This window comes from Salvelinus alpinus, chromosome 19 (genome assembly GCF_045679555.1).
Source record: "Salvelinus alpinus chromosome 19, SLU_Salpinus.1, whole genome shotgun sequence".
Classification (NCBI taxonomy): Eukaryota; Metazoa; Chordata; class Actinopteri; order Salmoniformes; family Salmonidae; genus Salvelinus; species Salvelinus alpinus.
In genome coordinates this window covers 36,947,411-36,968,498 of record NC_092104.1, presented here as the reverse complement: position 1 = coordinate 36,968,498, position 21,088 = coordinate 36,947,411, and the positions used below count along the sequence as shown (strand labels likewise).

Genomic DNA, 21,088 nt, shown 5'->3' with positions numbered 1-21,088 from the left:
TCTGGAGGGACTCCACGCTGAGGTTAAGGATGAGATTCTCTCCCGGGAGGTTCCTTCCAGCGTGGACTCTTTGATTGCACTCGCCATCCGCATAGAACGACGGGTAGATCTTCGTCACCGAGCTCGTGGAAGAGAGCTCGCGTTAACGGTGTTCCCCCTCTCCGCATCTCAACCATCTCCTCCCACCGGCTCAGAGACTGAGCCCATGCAGCTGGGAGGTATTCGCATCTCGACTAAGGAGAGGGAACGGAGAATCACCAACCGCCTTTGCCTCTATTGCGGTTCTGCTGGACATTTTGTCATGTCATGTCCAGTAAAAGCCAGAGCTCATCAGTAAGCGGAGGGCTACTGGTGAGCGCTACTACTCAGGTCTCTCCATCAAGATCCTGTACTACCTTGTCGGTCCATCTACGCTGGACCGGTTCGGCTGCTTCCTGCAGTGCCTTGATAGACTCTGGGGCTGAGGGTTGTTTTATGGACGAAGCATGGGCTCGGAAACATGACATTCCTCTCAGACAGTTAGGGAAGCCCACGCCCATGTTCGCCTTAGATGGTAGTCTTCTCCCCAGTATCAGATGTGAGACACTACCTTTAACCCTCACAGTATCTGGTAACCACAGTGAGACCATTTCCTTTTTGATTTTTCGTTCACCTTTTACACCTGTTGTTTTGGGTCATCCCTGGCTAGTATGTCATAATCCTTCTATTAATTGGTCTAGTAATTCTATCCTATCCTGGAACGTTTCTTGTCATGTGAAGTGTTTAATGTCTGCTATCCCTCCTGTTTCTTCTGTCCCCTCTTCTCAGGAGGAACCTGGTGATTTGACAGGAGTGCCGGAGGAATATCATGATCTGCGCACGGTCTTCAGTCGGTCCAGAGCCAACTCTCTTCCTCCTCACCGGTCGTATGATTGTTGTATTGATCTCCTTCCGGGGACCACTCCCCCTCGGGGTAGACTATACTCTCTGTCGGCTCCCGAACGTAAGGCTCTCGAGGATTATCTGTCTGTTTCTCTCGACGCCGGTACCGTGGTGCCTTCTTCCTCTCCCGCCGGAGCGGGGTTTTGTTTTTGTTAAGAAGAAGGACGGTACTCTGCGCCCCTGCGTGGATTATCGAGGGCTGAATGACATAACGGTTAAGAATCGTTATCCGCTTCCCCTTATGTCGTCAGCCTTCGAGATTCTGCAGGGAGCCAGGTTCTTTACTAAGTTGGACCTTCGTAACGCTTACCATCTCGTGCGCATCAGAGAGGGGGACGAGTGGAAGATGGCGTTTAACACTCCGTTAGGGCATTTTGAATACCGGGTTCTGCCGTTCGGTCTCGCTAATGCTCCAGCTGTCTTTCAGGCATTAGTTAATGATGTACTGAGAGACATGCTGAACATCTTTGTTTTCGTTTACCTTGACGATATCCTGATTTTTTCACCGTCACTCGAGATTCATGTTCAGCACGTTCGACGTGTACTCCAGCGCCTTTTAGAGAATTGTCTCTACGTGAAGGCTGAGAAGTGCGCCTTTCATGTCTCCTCTGTCACATTTCTCGGTTCTGTTATTTCCGCTGAAGGCATTCAGATGGATCCCGCTAAGGTCCAGGCTGTCAGCGATTGGCCCGTTCCTAAGTCACGTGTCGAGTTGCAGCGCTTTCTCGGTTTCGCTAATTTCTATCGGCGTTTCATTCGTAATTTCGGTCAAGTGGCTGCCCCTCTCACAGCTCTGACTTCTGTCAAGACGTGCTTTAAGTGGTCCGGTTCCGCCCAGGGAGCTTTTGATCTCCTCAAGAAGCGTTTTACATCCGCTCCTATCCTTGTTACTCCTGACGTCACTAAACAATTCATTGTCGAGGTTGACGCTTCAGAGGTGGGCGTGGGAGCCATTCTGTCCCAGCGCTTCCATTCTGACGATAAGGTCCATCCTTGCGCTTATTTTTCTCATCGCCTGTCGCCATCGGAACGCAACTATGATGTGGGTAACCGCGAACTGCTCGCCATCCGCTTAGCCATAGGCGAATGGCGACAGTGGTTGGAGGGGGCGACCGTCCCTTTTGTCGTTTGGACTGACCATAAGAACCTTGAGTACATCCGTTCTGCCAAACGACTTAATGCACGTCAAGCTCGTTGGGCGTTGTTTTTCGCTCGTTTCGAGTTCGTGATTTCTTATCGTCCGGGAAATAAGAACACCAAGCCTGATGCCTTATCCCGTCTCTTTAGTTCTTCTGTGGCTTCTACCGACCCCGAGGGGATTCTCCCTGAAGGGCGTGTTGTCGGGTTGACTGTCTGGGGAATTGAGAGACAGGTAAAGCAAGCACTCACTCACACTGCGTCGCCGCGCGCTTGTCCTAGTAACCTTCTGTTCGTTCCTGTCTCTACTCGTCTGGCTGTTCTTCAGTGGGCTCACTCTGCCAAGTTAGCTGGCCACCCCGGCGTTCGGGGTACGCTTGCTTCTATTCGCCAGCGGTTTTGGTGGCCTACTCAGGAGCGTGACACGCGCCGTTTCGTGGCTGCTTGTTCGGACTGCGCGCAGACTAAGTCAGGTAACTCTCCTCCTGCCGGTCATCTCAGACCGCTTCCCATTCCTTCTCGACCATGGTCTCACATCGCCTTAGACTTTATTACCGGTCTGCCTTCGTCTGCGGGGAAGACTGTGATTCTTACGGTTGTCGATAGGTTCTCTAAGGCGGCACATTTCATTCCCCTCGCTAAGCTTCCTTCCGCTAAGGAGACGGCACAAATCATCATTGAGAATGTGTTCAGAATTCATGGCCTCCCGTTAGACGCCGTTTCAGACAGAGGCCCGCAATTCACGTCACAGTTTTGGAGGGAGTTCTGTCGTTTGATTGGTGCTTCCGTCAGTCTCTCTTCCGGGTTTCATCCCCAGTCTAACGGTCAAGCAGAAAGGGCCAATCAGTCGATTGGTCGCATATTACGCAGCCTTTCTTTTCGAAACCCTGCGTCTTGGGCAGAACAGCTTCCCTGGGCAGAATACGCTCACAACTCGCTTCCTTCGTCTGCTACCGGGCTATCTCCGTTTCAGAGTAGTCTTGGGTACCAGCCTCCTCTGTTCTCGTCCCAGCTCGCCGAGTCCAGCGTTCCCTCCGCTCAGGCTTTTGTCCAACGTTGTGAGCGCACCTGGAGGAGGGTCAGGTCTGCACTTTGCCGTTACAGGGCGCAGACTGTGAGAGCCGCCAATAAACGTAGGATTAAGAGTCCTAGGTATTGTCGCGGTCAGAGAGTGTGGCTTTCCACTCGTAACCTTCCCCTTACGACAGCTTCTCGCAAGTTGACTCCGCGGTTCATTGGTCCGTTCCGTGTCTCTCAGGTCGTCAATCCTGTCGCTGTGCGACTGCTTCTTCCGCGACATCTTCGTCGCGTCCACCCTGTCTTCCATGTCTCCTGTGTCAAGCCTTTTCTTCGCGCCCCCGTTCGTCTTCCCTCCCCCCCCCCCCGTCCTTGTCGAGGGCGCACCTATTTACAAGGTACGGAAGATCATGGACATGCGTTCTCGGGGACGTGGTCACCAGTACTTAGTGGATTGGGAGGGTTACGGTCCTGAGGAGAGGAGTTGGGTTCCATCTCGGGACGTGCTGGACCGTTCGTTGATTGATGATTTCCTCCGTTGCCGCCAGGGTTCCTCCTCGAGTGCGCCAGGAGGCGCTTGGTGAGTGGGGGGGTACTGTCATGTTTTGTCATTGATTATCATGTCTTGTCCCTGTGCTTCCCTTCTATTCGTTTCCCTCTGCTGGTCTTATTAGGTTCTTTCCCTTTTTCTATCCCTCTCTCTCCCCCTCCCTCTCTCCCTCTCTCGCTCTCTCTCTCTCTATCGTTCCGTTCCTGCTCCCAGCTGTTCCTCATTCTCCTAACTACCTCATTTACTCTTTCACACCTGTCCCCTATTTTGCCCTCTGATTAGAGTCCCTATTTCTCCCTCTGTTTTCCGCTTCTGTCCTTGTCGGATCCTTATTTGATGTTTGCTGTTCTGTGTCCTTGTTCCGCCCTGTCGTGTTTTTGCCTTCTTCAGATGCTGCGTGTGAGCAGGTGTCTATGTCAGCTACGGCCTGTGCCTTCCCGAAGCGACCTGCAGTCTGTGGTCGCGTCTCCAGTCGTTCCTCTCTACTGACGAGAGGATTTCAGTTTTCCTGTTTTGGATTTACCTAAGATAATATCCAGGAGTATCGTTTTTTGTTTAAGACTGGAATAAAGACTCTGTTTCTATTAAGTCGCTTTTGGGTCCTCATTCACCAGCATAACATAAATAGCCTCTAAAATATATGTAAACATACCATAAATGTCTAAATGTTTTGTTTCTTGGAAAGCTGAGAGTGCTATTATATGATACAATACCAGTGCTTGTTGCATTTACAACATTTTAAATCCTATCATCTAGTGATTTCAGTCAGTGTATGGCTGTGGATTGATTGCATTGTTTGAATGGAATGTTGGCAAATTAGCAGTTAATTTGTCAAATTAAACGAATTATTCCTCTGGCTGGCTAGCAAGCTAACAAACATACAGTGCAGATACATTCTTCAAATTAATTATTTTACACACCATGGTTGACCAACTCCCTGATTATATTATAATATTTGTGTATTATTTTTTTTGGGGGGGGTGGGGGCCACAGAGCCTATGGACCCCCCCCCTCCCCCTTTTAGGGGATGCAAGGTGCGTGATATGCCAGCTAAACATAAACACTGCTGTTATAATAAAGCTCAAGCCATTTCGACAATGCTGAGTCATGAAAACAATTCTTCTCCACTGTAAAATTGCTTAAAAGTTGAGCACAATTGCACCTCTAGCTTGGCATAAAGTTGACCGGATCCAGCCATGAGTACCCGGCCAGGAGAATGTGGACGGGGTTGGGCTGGAAGTGATAGCCGGGTCAAGTTACACAAATAAAATATGCTTGTTCCTACTCAGGACCCTTTTAACACCCATCCCTGCCCCCGTTCCGAGCGCTCAGCATACACTACCATTTCTCCAGAGGAGCTGCTTTCTTCAATCCGTCCAAACTTTTGTGCATGGATGTTACTCGGGACGAAATAACGCGCTACACCATCTAGTCTAGATCTACATGTAGGCTATTTCAGTTGAGGCACAACATTTTTCAAAGATTTTTAGTTTGGTTGTCTTTGGCAATATTTCGATTTCTATAGATACATTTTTGTGGGGGATGCGCCAAAACGTATTTTTTTTATGTGTTAGTGTTTTAACTGGTTTGTTACATTTATGAAATCAAACACAGATGCAGTAAATTGAGAATGACCGCTATTATGTTGAAGTGCCTTGTCTTGGCGCTCTTTATTTGCGGGCACAAAGTCCTGACCGACCCGCGAGTTGAGGGTGGCCAGGAGCACATTGATTCCATGGACAGTGACAGCGCTTCAACCCTGGCATTTGTGTTCGATGTTACTGGCTCAATGTATGACGACCTCAAACAGGTGATAGATGGTGCCTCTCGGATCCTGGAAAAGACCCTCAACCGGAGGACAAGACCCATCAAAAACTTTGTCCTCGTGCCATTTCATGACCCAGGTAAAACAACTTTTGGAAAAGTTGCATAACCCTTATTATTTCTTACAAGAGTAAGATATTTAGCATTTTTGAAAAAGACAAATGACAATAGGCCTACATTATTTACATTAAACAATTGACATTAAACAATAAGGCCTCAATCAGATCAAACATTAAAGGAACTGTCCAGTGTTTCTAGATTTCTATGAAATATGACATCATTAATTACAATAGGAAGTGATGGGCCAGCTCAACTTCTTCAGGAGGATGACATCATCCTCTGAGGAAATAGCAAGCATTTTTAAAACTTCTGTTTGAAATACAAATTTAAGGTGGGTTTTTTAAAACAGTTTATTTATTTATTTATGCTTTGGCCACAAATACAAGTATAGGATGAGTCCCCAAGCGCCCCTGTTCCACTCAACCTCTATGGGAAAGCTGGAGCTTGAAAAAAAGAGAGTGCCCTAATGGGGGAGGGTGTTTGAGCCCTGATGAGAAGCATATGCTGTCTGCTTGTGTGTAATTACCCCAATCACCCCCATCCACCCCTCCGGAAAGCCTACCAGCCCCAGTAACCAACCCTGGGTGGAAGGGCTGGAGGCTGAGAAGGGGATGGTGTGCTCGGCTAGCTACACTAACGCCACATATTTTATCTGTGTTTAATTTACTGTGCCCTTGGGTGACTTTATAAGCCTCCTAAGATTGCAAAGAAACAGGGTGACAAAGAGGCGTGACAGTGTCTATGTTGTATGGGCTCTTATGACTGAAGTGGGGACAAAGCCTTAAAAAGCCAGACAAAAAAATGACAGAGGGAGAGAGAGGGATCAATAAATACTCACCAGGTAGTCTGGCAGTCTGACATGTCCACGTATTATCAATGTCTAATAGTTATATTTGGTAAGCAATGGGATGGCAAAGCTTGAAGCACACACACACAAACACACCCTAACCCAATCTACAGGCCTCTCCCTCACACTAGAGTGAAAAACTGTTCTATATGGCAAGCTATTCTATATGACAGTCAATATATTCTCTGTGTGTTGATTAATGTTTACTGCTCCATCGACCAGCCCCTGAAGGATTCCAAATAAGTGTCAGATCTTAGCAGGCTGTTATTAGTCACATTGGGGTCCACTGCAGTATGAGAGAAGTTCAGGTCACCCAACAGAGAGTGCTGACTTGAGCACTAAACACAACTAATGATTACTCAGTCATCATGGGCATTTTTAAGATGGCACAATATCACCACAGACATGCTATATTTAAGCAATAAGGCACAAGGGGGTGTGGTATATGGCCAATATACCATGGCTAAGGGCTGTTCTTAACACGACACAACGCGGAGTGCCTGGATACAGCTGTTAGCCGTGGTATATTAGCCATATACCACAAACCCCTGGGGTACCTTATTGCTGTTATACACTGGTTACCAACGTAATTAACGTAAATTCATATTTGGTCATAGCTGTGGTATACCATGGCTTTCAGCAAATCAGCATTCAGGGCTCAAACCACTCAGTTTATAATATAGCATCTAGCATGTACTGTATGTGATACTTAATTGTCCACCAGTAATGATTTAGGGGACTACGGCCATTATTTCTGGCATAGGCCCTCAGATCCTCAAAAAGTTCTATAGCTGCACCATCAAGAGCATCTTGACTGGTTGCATCACCGTTTGGTATGGCAAATGCATCGCCCTTGACCGCAAAGCGCTACAGAGGCTGGTGCGGACAGCCCAATACATTACTGAGCTCCCTGCCATCCAGGACCTTTATGTCAGGTGGTGTCAGAAGAAGGCTCGAAACATTTCCTAAAACTACAGCCACCAAAGCCATAGACTGTTCACTCTGCTACCGTCTGGCAAATGGTACCTGAGCATTGCCTCTCAGACCAACAGGCTTTGAGACATCTTCTACCCCCAAGCCATAAAACTGTTAAATAGCCAGTGCTAAATAGTAAATTAATGGTTCCCGAACTATCTGCAATGATTCTATCTTGCACTGACCCTAAGTAAACCATATACACAGTCTCTCACACACACTACATTGATACTCCAACACAAACACACATACATACAGATTACACACACACACACACTCACACACACACACTTTTACACTCATCATTTGCTGCTGCTACTCTGTTGTCACGAACGTCGTCAGGGAAATGACCGGACCAAGGTGCAGTGGTAAGCGTACATTTTCCATTATTATAAATGTCACCAACAAAACAAGAAACAACAAAAACGAACGTGAAGCTGACTAGGGCTACACAGGCCACTAACAAAGACAACTACCCACAACAAAGGTAGCAAAACAGGCTGCCTAAGTATGATTCCCAATCAGAGACAACGATAGACAACTGCCTATGATTGGGAACCACACTCGGCCAAACACACAGAAATACAAAACATAGAATGCCCACCCCACATCACACCCTGACCTAACCAAATAGAGAAATAAAACGTCTCTCTAAGGTCAGGGCGTGACATCTGTTCTTTATTTTAATGTTATTATTATCTATCCTGATGCCTAGTCACTTTACCCTGCCTTCTTGTACATATCTTCCTCAAATACCTCATACCCAAGCACATTGATCTGGTACTGGTACTCCCTGTATATAGCTTCATTCTTGTGTATTTTATTCCTCGTGTTAGTATTTTATTTCTGTGCATTGTTTGGAAGAGCTCGTAAGCAAGCATTTCAAGGTGAAGTCTACACCAGTTGTATTCAGCGCATGTGACAAATACCATTTTTATTGGATTTGAGCAGCATGAACTGCTGTTGAAATTAGTAGTACCTCCATTTAGCTATTAACTCCAGAAATCATGGATGACTGAGGACTTTAATTACTCAATGTGGCAACTACAACATCCTTTCCCCATTTTTATTATGTTCCAAGAGCTAAATAACAAAATAGGAAAGACCTGTAGTTTTCATAGTAGATCATCAAGCACCATATAATTTTTCAGTGCAACTAACTTAGCTTTTTAATGATCTGTTAATAACATCCACATTATGTTTTCTCCTAGACATTGGCCCTGTGTCCATCACCACTGACCCAAAGAAGTTCCAGCAGGATCTGCAGGAGCTGTTTGTCCAAGTGTGTACCAGAACCAAAGCCTGATACAACGTTATAGCTATACCATCTCTGCCAGAACATCCGCCAGACTCCATATGATAGGCTTAACATACATTATATCAATCTGTAGACCAGGAAGGTTATAGGATATACAGGATATGTAGATATGCCGACTGCTTAGAATATGACGCCAATTGTCTCTACAGTCAATACAGTATACGTTTCTAAACTAAATAGGATTATGGTTAGGCTACACAGCACAGGTCTTTAGACTATGCATAGTGATGCATTTCCTGTTCCTATTGAGGCCCTCAGTGATGGCGTTGGATCAATGGTCTGTGTCTTGTCTTCTCTCAGGGAGGTGGAGACTGTCCAGAGATGAGTATAGGAGCCATAAAGAAGGCTCTGGAGGTGTCCCTTCCAGGCTCCTTTATCTACGTGTTCACTGACGCCAGAGCCAAAGACTACCGCCTCAAACGGGACGTACTGCAGCTGGTGCAGCTCCGACAGTCACAGGTAATGATTGCACTCTAGAAAATGCTGGGTTGTTTGGTTGACCCAACTGCTAGGTTGCAGGCGTTGGGTCACTTAGTTGGGTTGTTTTCTTTAACCTTTAAAAGTCTAGCCCCATAGAAATGCATTAAATAACACATTAATAAATGGCTGAAAAGACTGTAGAAAAAAATAATTTTAGAAATAAGGTTTTGAAGTGTCTGTCCTATATCTAGGAGATAGAAATATTTTTGTTTTTTTGACACATATTTAACCCCTTATTTTTGTTGGCACAAAACTACCTCCGTACTTCCAGGAATTTGGATGAGTTACCTTCAAACGAGTCCCGTAACTCTCGTGGGGGTTGTAGAGCAAAACAGAGAACACCTGAGAGTCTCATCTTTCCATAGAGTTTTTGTGAGAAGACCGATTTTTGGTATGTCTCATGGTCTGACGAACACCGCTGTAGCTCGGCCACCTTCCACCGCAGATGCTACCTTAAACTGACAGATTTTGATGGGGATTTTTTTATTATGTTACTTAGATTGATGCACGGGTGCGTCAATAGACTCTTAAGGATTAAAAAGAGCAAGGTTAGGTTGTTGAGTTATTGGTGCTGGGATATTGAGATATGACCCAGCAGGTCAGATTAGAACACTGGAGGTGTAGTTTAGTAGTGGCGGGGCTTTCATATAGTTCTTTTTAGTCACCCATGAGAGTAAATGTAATTCCTGTTCATCTCTTCTGTTGTATAATTATCATGTGCTAAGGTTGAACATTGGCATTTTTTTGCTTCAGTGAGGCTTATGGAGCAGTTTAAATGTACACAATTGTTACCCGAATGAAAATGGGGGAGGGTCAAGCTTTTTACATTTCAGTCAGGGGGAGAATTTAGTATTTTTTTTATTTAGTCCAGGAGAGGGTCATGTAATTTGCAATTAATGAAATGTCGTATTGGTCACGGTGTGAGAATTTGTTGCTTATTATAGTATCTAATGTGTGCCCGATGATGCCCCTCATCCCTGATTTTCTGCTCATCGCGCAATAGTGTTTGTCTAGTGTGGTCACAATAATATGATCCATAGGTAAACTATAAGAAGAGCATGCACGGAGAAGCGCAGGGCAAAGTTATTTTCTAAAAGAATGTACATCCTTCCCGAGTTTTTACGCTGCTGGGATGATGTATATAAAAATAGGCTACACTGCATTACACACTGCTAGACGTTACAAATCATCTTGCTGATGTAAACCCTTTTGTGTTGCCTAACCAATGACTGTGCTGTGTACGGTGGCACTTCAGGAGGTGAGTCAAAGGTTACTTCAGAAAATAATGTTTTATTTGTACCAATAATGCTAAATATATGCTTTACGCGTGGAATAGGCCTTCTACTTTCCTGTTCAGTTTAAGAGGGAGAGCGCAAATATGAAAAGGAAGACCGGAAGTAAGCTTGCTACTGCTATAATTGATTTTATTGATGTTTCATTGTCCATAATGAAATTATTTATAAGAGTTATTGACCTCCCAATTAGCCATATTCAAGTAATTTACATAATTTACATTACTATGAAGCGGCAGCCGTGGAGATGGACAGCGAATGGGTGCTGAAAGTAGGCTAATTTGAGAAGGTCTAATTCATTTAAACAATCTTAATTTTAATTAGACTTTAGGCTACTAACAACAAGAGGGCTGTACCCTATTTAGTCCTATTCAAGAAATAAGAGGTAGGCCTACCTGTTTGACAGACAAAATTATAGTCTACTATCCATAGATTTTGTCAACCAATTCCTTCAGTCTCCATGCACTCCATAAATATCTCAGTGTCAGTAAAGAGCTTGGTGTGTTAAGTTAAAACCAGGGCTCAAATTGAGGGGTAATGTGAGGGTATTGTGGTCTTTGTTAAAGAAAATGTATAAAAGCATAGGCCTACCCCTTGTTAGTTTAAGATAAATAAAAAAAAATGAACCTGATTATATAAAGTGATCTATAGCGACATTTTAGTCCGCAATGCTTTAAGCTAGAAACAAGCTGTAAAAATGGCAGGTAAACACGTGATTCCGATGCATATGATATATCTTTGGTTTGCCTCTATGACATTCAGAGGCTGCGCTACAGCCTTTTGTAGCCAAGAAGACATTTATGTGCTTTACTTTGGAAGTAATGTGTGATTTTGTCACTACACAATTGACGTTCGACATTTCAACAGGCTATTTAACAACATACTAACTCTAAATCAGTCAGGAGCAAGCCAGGTAGCCTAAGAAGGAACGGAACTGAATTATTTAGGCTATATTATTATTATTTCAAGGCTATAGATTGCCATTTAAGAAATCAATTGTGAAGCATTTATGACACGCTACAGGCTGGCAGGAACACTCAGCATGTCAGCAACATATCAACAACAGCACTTCAAAAACATGCCTATAAATGTTGCATTAAGGCTGTATAAAATTAAATTAATTACTTAGAATTAAATAATAATGAATCAGAAAATGCCTTATTAGACTATACAGTCATTCTACAGTGCCTTTGAATTAACTTTCAGATACACGAGTTTGGCCAGTCTTTGGTTTGAGGATCATGCAGTGAGCTATGCATGCCTAGTTTGTTAATTTAGCCTAGCAGATGCTCTTATATTCCCATGCCCTAATCACTGTCAACACAAATCTATTTTATAACAGCAATATCATGGAATAAAAAATAATACATTACAAAAAAGTTACAATGGCATATAGGCCTACAGTACCTGATCATTTGTTGACTTCTGTGATCGAAAAAGCCTTGGCCTCATGCATGTCAACATCAGAAGCCTCCTCCCTAAGTTTGCCTTACTCACCGCTTTAGCACACTCTGCCAACCCTGATGTCCTTGCCGTGTCCGAATCCTGGCTTAGGAAGGCCACCAAAAATTCTGAGATTTCCATACCCAACTATAACACTTTCCGTCAAGATAGAACTGCCAAAGGGGGAGGAGTTGCAATCTACTGCAGAGATAGCCTGCAAAGTTCTGTCATACTTTCCAGGTCTATGCCCAAACAGTTCGAACTTCTAATTTTAAAAATTAATCTCTCCAGAAATAAGTCTCTCACTGCTGCCGCCTGCTACCGACCCCCCTCAGCTCCCAGCTGTGCCCTGGACACCATCTGTGAATTGATCGCTCCCCATCTAGCTTCAGAGTTTGTTCTGTTAGGTGACCTAAACTGGGATATGCTTAACACCCCGGCAGTCCTACAATCCAAGCTTGATGCCCTCAATCTCACACAAATCATCAAGGAACCCACCAGGTACAACCCTAAATCCGTAAACATGGGCACCCTAATAGACATTATCCTGACCAACCTGCCCTCCAAATACACCTCTGCTGTCTTCAATCAAGATCTCAGCGATCACTGCCTCATTGCCTGTATCCGCCACGGGTCCGCGGTCAAACGACCACCCCTCATCACTGTCAAACGCTCCCTAAAACACTTCTGCGAGCAGGCCTTTCTAATCGACCTGGCCCGGGTACCCTGGAAGGATATTGACCTCATCCCGTCAGTTGAGGATGCCTGGTCATTCTTTAAATGTTACTTCCTCACCATATTAGACAAGCACGCTCCGTTCAAAAAATGCAGAACCAAGAACAGATATAGCCCTTGGTTCACTCCAGACCTGACTGCCCTCGACCAGCACAAAAACATCCTGTGGCGAACTGCAATAGCATCGAAGAGCCCCCGCGATATGCAACTGTTCAGGGAAGTCAGGAACCAATACACGCAGTCAGTCAGGAAAGCAAAGGCCAGCTTTTTCAAGCAGAAATTTGCATCCTGTAGCTCTAACTCCAAAAAGTTCTGGGATACTGTAAAGTCCATGGAGAACAAGAGCACCTCCTCCCAGCTGCCCACTGCACTGAGGCTAGGTAACACGGTCACCACCGATAAATCCGTGATAATCGAAGACTTCAACAAGCATTTCTCAATGGCTGGCCATGCCTTCCTCCTGGCGACTCCAACCTTGGCCAACAGCCCCGCCCCCCCCCGCTGCTACTCGCCCAAGCCTCCCCAGCTTCTCCTTTACCCAAATCCAGATAGCAGATGTTCTGAAAGAGCTGGAAAACCTGGACCCATACAAATCAGCTGGGCTTGACAATCTGGACCCCCTATTTCTGAAACTGTCCGCCGCCATTGTCGCACCCCCTATCACCAGCCTGTTCAACCTCTCCTTCGTATCATCTGAGATCCCCAAGGATTGGAAAGCTGCCGCGGTCATCCCCCTCTTCAAAGGGGAGACACCCTGGACCCAAACTGTTACAGACCTATATCCATCCTGCCCTGCCTATCTAAGGTCTTCGAAAGCCAAGTCAACAAACAGATCACTGACCATCTCGAATCCCACCGTACCTTCTCCGCTGTGCAATCCGGTTTCCGAGCCGGTCATGGGTGCACCTCAGCCACGCTCAAGGTACTAAACGATATCATAACCGCCATCGATAAAAGACATTACTGTGCAGCCGTCTTCATCGACCTGGCCAAGGCTTTCGACTCTGTCAATCACCATATTCTTATCGGCAGACTCAGTAGCCTCGGTTTTTCTAATGACTGCCTTGCCTGGTTCACCAACTACTTTGCAGACAGAGTTCAGTGTGTCAAATCGGAGGGCATGTTGTCCGGTCCTCTGGCAGTCTCTATGGGGGTACCACAGGGTTCAATTCTCGGGCCGACTCTTTTCTCTGTATACATCAATGATGTTGCTCTTGCTGCGGGCGATTCCCTGATCCACCTCTACGCAGACGACACCATTCTATATACTTCCGGCCCTTCCTTGGACACTGTGCTATCTAACCTCCAAACGAGCTTCAATGCCATACAACACTCCTTCCGTGGCCTCTAACTGCTCTTAAACGCTAGTAAAACCAAATGCATGCTTTTCAACCGTTCGCTGCCTGCACCCGCACGCCCGACTAGCATCACCACCCTGGACGGTTCCGACCTAGAATATGTGGACATCTATAAGTACCTAGGTGTCTGGCTAGACTGCAAACTCTCCTTCCAGACTCATATCAAACATCTCCAATCCAAAATCAAAGCAGGAATCGGCTTTCTATTCTGCAACAAAGCCTCCTTCACTCACGCCGCCAAACTTACCCTAGTAAAACTGACTATCCTACCGATCCTCGACTTCGGCGATGTCATCTACAAAATAGCTTCCAATACTCTACTCAGCAAACTGGATGCAGTTTATCACAGTGCCATTCGTTTTGTTACTAAAGCACCTTATACGACCCACCACTGCGACCTGTATGCCCTAGTCGGCTGGCCCTCGCTACATGTTCGTCGTCAGACCCACTGGCTCCAGGTCATCTACAAGGCTATGCTAGGTAAAGTGCCGCCTTATCTCAGTTCACTGGTCACGATGGCTACACCCACCCGCAACACGCGCTCCAGCAGGTGTATCTCACTGATCATCCCTAAAGCCAAAACCTCATTTGGACGCCTTTCCTTCCAGTTCTCTGCTGCCTGCGACTGGAACGAATTGCAAAAATCTCTGAAGTTGGAGACTTTTATCTCCCTCAACAACTTTAAAAATCTGCTATCCGAGCAGCTAACCGATCGCTGCAGCTGTACATAGTCCATCTGTAAACTACCCACCCAATTTACCTACCTCACCCCCCATACTGCTTTTATTTATTTACTTTTCTGCTCTTTTGCACACCAGTATCTCTTCTTGCACATGATCATCTGATGATTTATCACTCCAGTGTTAATCTGCTAAATAGTAATTATTCGATGTATTGCCTACCTCATGCCTTTTGCACACATTGTATATAGATTCTCTTTTTTTTCTACCATGTTATTGACTTGTTTATTGTTTACTCCATGTGTAACTCTGTGTTGTCTGTTCACACTGCTATGCTTTATCTTGGCCAGGTCGCAGTTGCAAATGAGAACTTGTTCTCAACTAGCCTACCTGGTTAAATAAAGGTGAAAAAAATAAATAAAAAAAAATAAAATGATACACGGCTGCTGTGTTAAACAACAAATTGCTTTTTCTTGAATTAATTGATGATCAGTTACTTCAGTTGTAACTGGTTCTGTTGCTCTCAATTTTTAGAGTTGATAGACAACTTTAGCACTGTTTCAAACTTAGACTATCCTCTTTTTTAACAATAGCCTGTATAGAAGTCAAAATGTCTGTGGTGCTGCAGCATGCGCTCATTCATTGTCATGTTCTGTTTTGGTATAAAAAAATATTCTACTTGTCTCCGGTCATGTAAAATGACAGAATTGCATGAAATGCGTTTATAAAATATTTTTTCCCCTTGGATCGCTAATAACATGATAGATTCATGCAGTGTTTTTATTGTAATGATATCTTTTCGCCCATACCCTTGTCCGCGATGATCTCCGTATCCACAACCTTCTGGCTACTCTGCCATGTAATGCTTACAAAACGAAGAACAGTTTCTAAAAGTGGATATCTAACGCTCTGGGCTGGGTTTCCCAAAAAACATTGTAGCACTAAGATAGTCTTCCGTCCATTTAGTGTCAATGGAATTAAGATGATCTTAGTGCTACGATGCTTTTGGGAAACCCTGGTCTGTCCTATGAGTGAGGGTAAACGATAGGCATGTTCTCTGCTATTTTTGTAAGTGTTCAAGGAGGGTCGGGTTAAAATATATTTTACTGAATGTAGGGCCATCCATTTATATTTCAGAGAGGTCCAATTTTCTCCAGGCACCCCTCATTATAAATAACGTACAGTCTCTTACAGAAGTGTACGAGTTCAATAAAATCCTATAAAAATCCCATTGCTGGGGTACAATAAGGTGGCAGATCCTTATTATAATATTCTAGAAGAATGTGGAAAATACCCAAATGATGGTTAAATTAACCCATGTTTGGGTAATCACACAGCCCAACTAGCTCAGTCAAAATAACCCAGGATGTGTTCCGTCCAATATTTACTCAGCAGTGGGTTACCAAAAAACCCAAATTAAGTTGTTTTTAACCCAGCATTTTTTAGAGTGTGATGGCAATGTATGATAACAATATTCTCATGAAAGTTCAGTAGTAATAACCATCCACCGCTGTCTTCTGTGTGCACCCAGGTTGTGTTTGTGCTGACTGGGGACTGTGGAGACCGCTCTCAGCCTGGGTATAGAGCCTATGAGGAGATCGCTGCCACAAGTTCTGGACAGATCTTCCACCTGGACAAGCAGCAGGTCAATGAGGTGAGAATCAGAAGAGGAGAGTCATCAAACTCATTTATATACAGTACCAGTCAAAAGTTTGGACACACCTACACATTAAACATTCTACATTCTACATTGTAGAATAATAGTGAAGACATCAAGACTATAAAACATATGAAACATATGTAGTAACCAAAAAAGTGTTAAACAAATCAAAATATATTTTAGATTTTAGATTCTTCAAAGTAGCAACCCTTTGCCTTGATTACAGCTTTGCACTGTCAACCAGCGTCCCCTGGAATGCTTTTCCCACTTATGCTGAGCACTTGTTGGCTGCTTTTCCTTCACTCTGCGGTCCAACTCATCCCAAACCATCTCAATTGAGGTCAGGTGATTGTGGAGGCCAGGTCATCTGATTCAGCACTCCATCGCTCTCCTTCTTTGTCAAATAGCCCTTACACAGCCTGGAGGTGTGTTGTGTCATTGTCCTGTTGAAAAACAAATGAAAGTTCCACGAAGCGCAAACCAGATGGGATGGCGTATCGCTGCAGCATGCTGTGGTAGCCATGCTGGTTAAGTGGGCCTTGAATTCTAAATAAATCACAGACAGTGTCACCAGCAAAGCACCCCCACACCATCACACCTCCTCCTCCATGCTTCACGGTGGGAACTCACACATGCAGAGATAATCCGTTCACCTATTCTGCATCTCACAAAGACAATGCAGTTGGAACCAAAAATCTCAGATTTGGACTCATCAAACCAAAGGACATATTTCCACCGGTCTAATGTCCATTGCTCATGTTTCTTGGCCCAATCTAGTCTCTTCTTCTTATTGATGTCCTTTAGTAGTGGTTTCTTTGTAGCAATTCGACCATGTAGGCCAGATTCATGCAGTCTCCTCTGAACAGTTGATGTTAAGATGTGTTACGTGAACTCTGTAAAGCATTTATTTGGGCAGCAATTTCTGAGGCTGGTAACTCTAATGAACTTATCCTCTGCAGCAGAGGTAACTCTGATTCTTCCTTTCCTGTGGCAGTCCCCATGAGAGCCAGTTTCATCATAGCACTTGATGGTTTTTGCGACTGCACTTGAAGAATCTTTCAAAGTTCTTGACATTTTCCGAATTGACTGACCTCATGTCTTATAGTAATGATGGACTGTCATTTCTCTTTGCTTATTTGAGCTGCTCTTGCCATAATATGGACTTGGTCTTTTACCAAATAGGGCAATCTTCTGGATACCACCCCACCTTGTCACAACACAACTGATTGGCTCAAACACATTAAGAAGGAAAGAAATTCCACAAATGAACTTTTAATTGAAATGCATTCCAGGTGACTACCTCATGAAGCTGGTTGTTGAGAGAATGCCAAGAGTGTGCAAAGCTGTCATCAAGGCAATGGGTGGCTACTTTGAAGAATCTCAAATATAAAATATATTTTGATTTGTTTAACACTTTTTTGGTTACTACATGATTCCATATGTGTTATTTCATAATGTTGATGTCTTCACTATTATTCTACAATGTAGAAAATAGTAAAAATTGAAAAAAATCTTGAATGAGTAGGTGTGTCCAAACTTTTGACTGGTACTGTATATTTTTTCAATCACACTCATGAGGGTGTGCTGAGTCAATGGTCAACCATAAGTGAGATTTTTCTGTAAGAATTATAGGTTTTTAGTCTCTTCAGGACATCTGTTTAAAAAATGCAGGCGGGTTCAAATGAACACATGGTGTATGGAGAATATTTTATATGTAAAAGCAGTCGAAAGAATAGCGAAATATCACTCATACATGTAATCATAGTGTATTTTATTGACACACATAAAATATTTTTGTAGTGCATATTAATCGTACCAGGAACTATATAATAGTGGTGAGTGATTACTTTATCTCAGCATGTAACTGAACCACAAATCTTGGAAACCTAAGTCAACGGAGCTCAATAACTCGCAGTCAAACTTAAAACAAGACAGAGTTTCCTTTGGGAGAGACACTGGTATCCTGCATGTCATCAGAGGAGATGGCTGGGCTGAGGAGATGGCAGCTCTACACTTGAGCCAAGTATTACTGTTCACTGGAAGGTGGCCCACTGAACCCCTGAACCCAGCTCTCTATGTGTGTTTTTATGTGTTTCTGCCTTTCTTTCAAATCATGTCGGTCTTTATGTATTCATGTGTATGTATGTATGGTGCGTGTATGTATGTGTGTGGGATCTGGTTCTATTAACACTTCATAACCTCCACAGTTCATTGAGGAGTGTTTGAATGTCAGATCCACATTGCAGGGCATAGCTGTGCAACAGTATAATGGTTAATAATGAAGAGCTGAGGGACCACATTCACACCACCAACAGAAACCAGTCCTCTCATCGTGGGCCCCAGCTGGCCAGAGTGTGGATTGCCTTTACATGTTTTAAAGTGACCACTCTCACCTTTCAAATGTTATGCTAATTGACAAGCTCTCCACTCATTTAGCATGGATCAACAGAACTACAATCCTATTTCAGATGTACAGTACTCCTGGGTGGCATGGTATTACTGAATTAATTTAAATCCTTTAATCCTTAGAAACTGCATACCTCAAATCTAACTAAAATCTCCCCTCTTAATATTAGTTTAATAAAGTGTGGCCAAATCAAATATACACAATCTTTTGTGGTCTCGGCAGAGATGTGGAAAGAAAACAGACTGCTTATTTTACTCTCTAATACCAGGATATGATCTGTCATGGCTTCCCTCTTTCTTTCCAACACAGCTGCCCTCTTGAGCTTGCTCCAAATCCACACACAACAGCTCACTGTGAAACCTTGTGTGTGACACTCCTTAAACTCTTAATACTTAACTTGTTGTAATCACTGGAGCAATCTGTCAGCAAGCCCTCGGGCAGAAAAAGAACACTAATGCGCTGTTTAAAACCTCTTAAGGATATGCCCCTTTTTTCCCATTTTTGCCTACAATTACATACCCAAATCTAACTGCCTGTAGCTCAGGCCCTGAAGCAAGGATATGCATATTCTTGGTACCATTTGAAAGGAAACACATTGAAGTTTGTGGAAATGTGGAAGGAATTTAGGAGAATAACACACAATAGATCTGGTTTAAAAAATAAAAACGATTATTTCACCTTTATTTAACCAGGTTGGCTAGTTGAGAACAAGTTCTCATTTGCAACTGCGACCTGGCCAAGATAAAGCAAAGCAGTTCGACACATACAACAACACAGAGATACACATGGAATAAACAAACATACAATCAATAATACAGTAGAAAAATCTATATACAGCATGTTCAAATGAGGTAGGATAAGAGAGGCAAGGCTATAAATAGACCATAAATAGACCATAATTACAATATAGCAATTAAACACTAGAATGGTAGGATGTGCAGAAGATGAATGTGCAAGTTGAGATACTGGGGTGTAAAGGAGCAAAATAAATACATAAATACAGTATGGGGATGAGGTAGATTGGATGTGTTATTTACAGATGAGCTATATACAGTTGCAGTAATCTGTGAGCTGCTCTGACAGCTGGTGCTTAAAGCTAGTGAGAGAGGTAAGAGTCTCCAGCTTCAGAGATTTTTTGCAGTTCGTTCTAGTCATTGGCAGCAGAGAACTAGAAGGAGAGGCGGCCAAAGGAAGAATTGGCTTTGGGGGTGACCAGTGAGATATACCTGCTGGAGCGCGTGCTACGGGTGGGTGCTGCTATGGTGACCAGTGAGCTGAGATAAGGCGGGGCTTTACCTAGCAAAGACTTATAGATGACCTGGAGCCAGTGGGTTTGGCGACGAATATGAAGCAAGGGCCAGCCAACGAGAGCATACAGGTAGCAGTGGTGGGTAATATATGGGGCTTTGGTGACAAAACGGCATCCAATTTGTTGAGTAGAGTGTTGGAGGCTATTTTGTAAATTACATCGCCGAAGTCGAGGATCGGTAGGATGGTCAGTTTTACGAGGGTATGTTTGGCAGCATGAGTGAAGGATGCTTTGTTACGAAATAGAAAGCCGATTCTAGATTTGATTTTGGATTGGAGATGTTTAATGTGAGTCTGGAAGGAGAGTATACAGTCTAACCAGACACCTAGGTATTTGTAGTTGTCCACATATTCTAAGTCAGAACCGCCCAGAGTAGTGATGCTGGACGGGCGGGCAGGTGCGGGCAGCGATCAGTTGAAGAGCATGCATTTAGTTTTACTTGCATTTAAGAGCAGTTGCAGGCCACAGAAGGAGAGTTGTATGGCATTGAAGCTCATCTGGAGGTTAGTTAACACAGTGTCCAACGAAGGGCCAGAGGTATACAGAATGGTGTCGTCTGCATAGAGGTGGATCAAAGAATCACCAGCAGCGAGAGCGACATCATTGATGTATACAGAGAAGAGAGTCGGCCAGAGAATTGAACCCTGTGGCACCCCCATAGAGACTGCCAGAGGTCCGGACAACAGGCCCCCCAATTTGACATACTGAACTCTATCGGAGAAGTAGTTGGTGAACCAAGCGAGGCAATCATTTGAGAAACCAAGGCTGTTGAGTCTGCCAATAAGAATGTTGTGATTGACAGAGTCGAAAGCCTTAGCCAGGTCAATGAATACGGCTGCACAGTAATGTCTCTTATCGATGGCGGTTATGATATCATTTAGGACCTTGAGCGTGGCTGAGGTGCACCCATGACCAGCTCTGAAACCAGATTGCATAGCGGAGAAGGTACGGTGAGATTCAAAATGATCGGAATCTGTTTGTCAACTTGGCTTTCAAAGACCTTAGAAAGGCAGGGTAGAATAGATATAGGTCTGTAGCAGTTTGGGTCTAGAGTGTCTCCCCCTTTGAAGAGGGG

General features: G+C 44.1%; 1 protein-coding gene across 1 annotated transcript in view; it reads left to right on the top strand.

Annotated features, from left to right (window-relative positions):
- The first annotated feature begins 4,960 nt into the window (after nt 1–4,960).
- LOC139545482 (hemicentin-1-like) overlaps nt 4,961–21,088 on the top strand; it is a 79,054-nt gene continuing 62,926 nt past the window's right edge. Inside the window, exons 1-4 of the mRNA XM_071353295.1 lie at nt 4,961–5,529; nt 8,543–8,613; nt 8,950–9,108; nt 16,169–16,291. Of these exons, the coding sequence (XP_071209396.1) occupies nt 5,256–5,529; nt 8,543–8,613; nt 8,950–9,108; nt 16,169–16,291 (627 nt within the window). The 5' untranslated portion in view covers nt 4,961–5,255. The remainder of the gene's footprint in view (nt 5,530–8,542; nt 8,614–8,949; nt 9,109–16,168; nt 16,292–21,088) is intronic.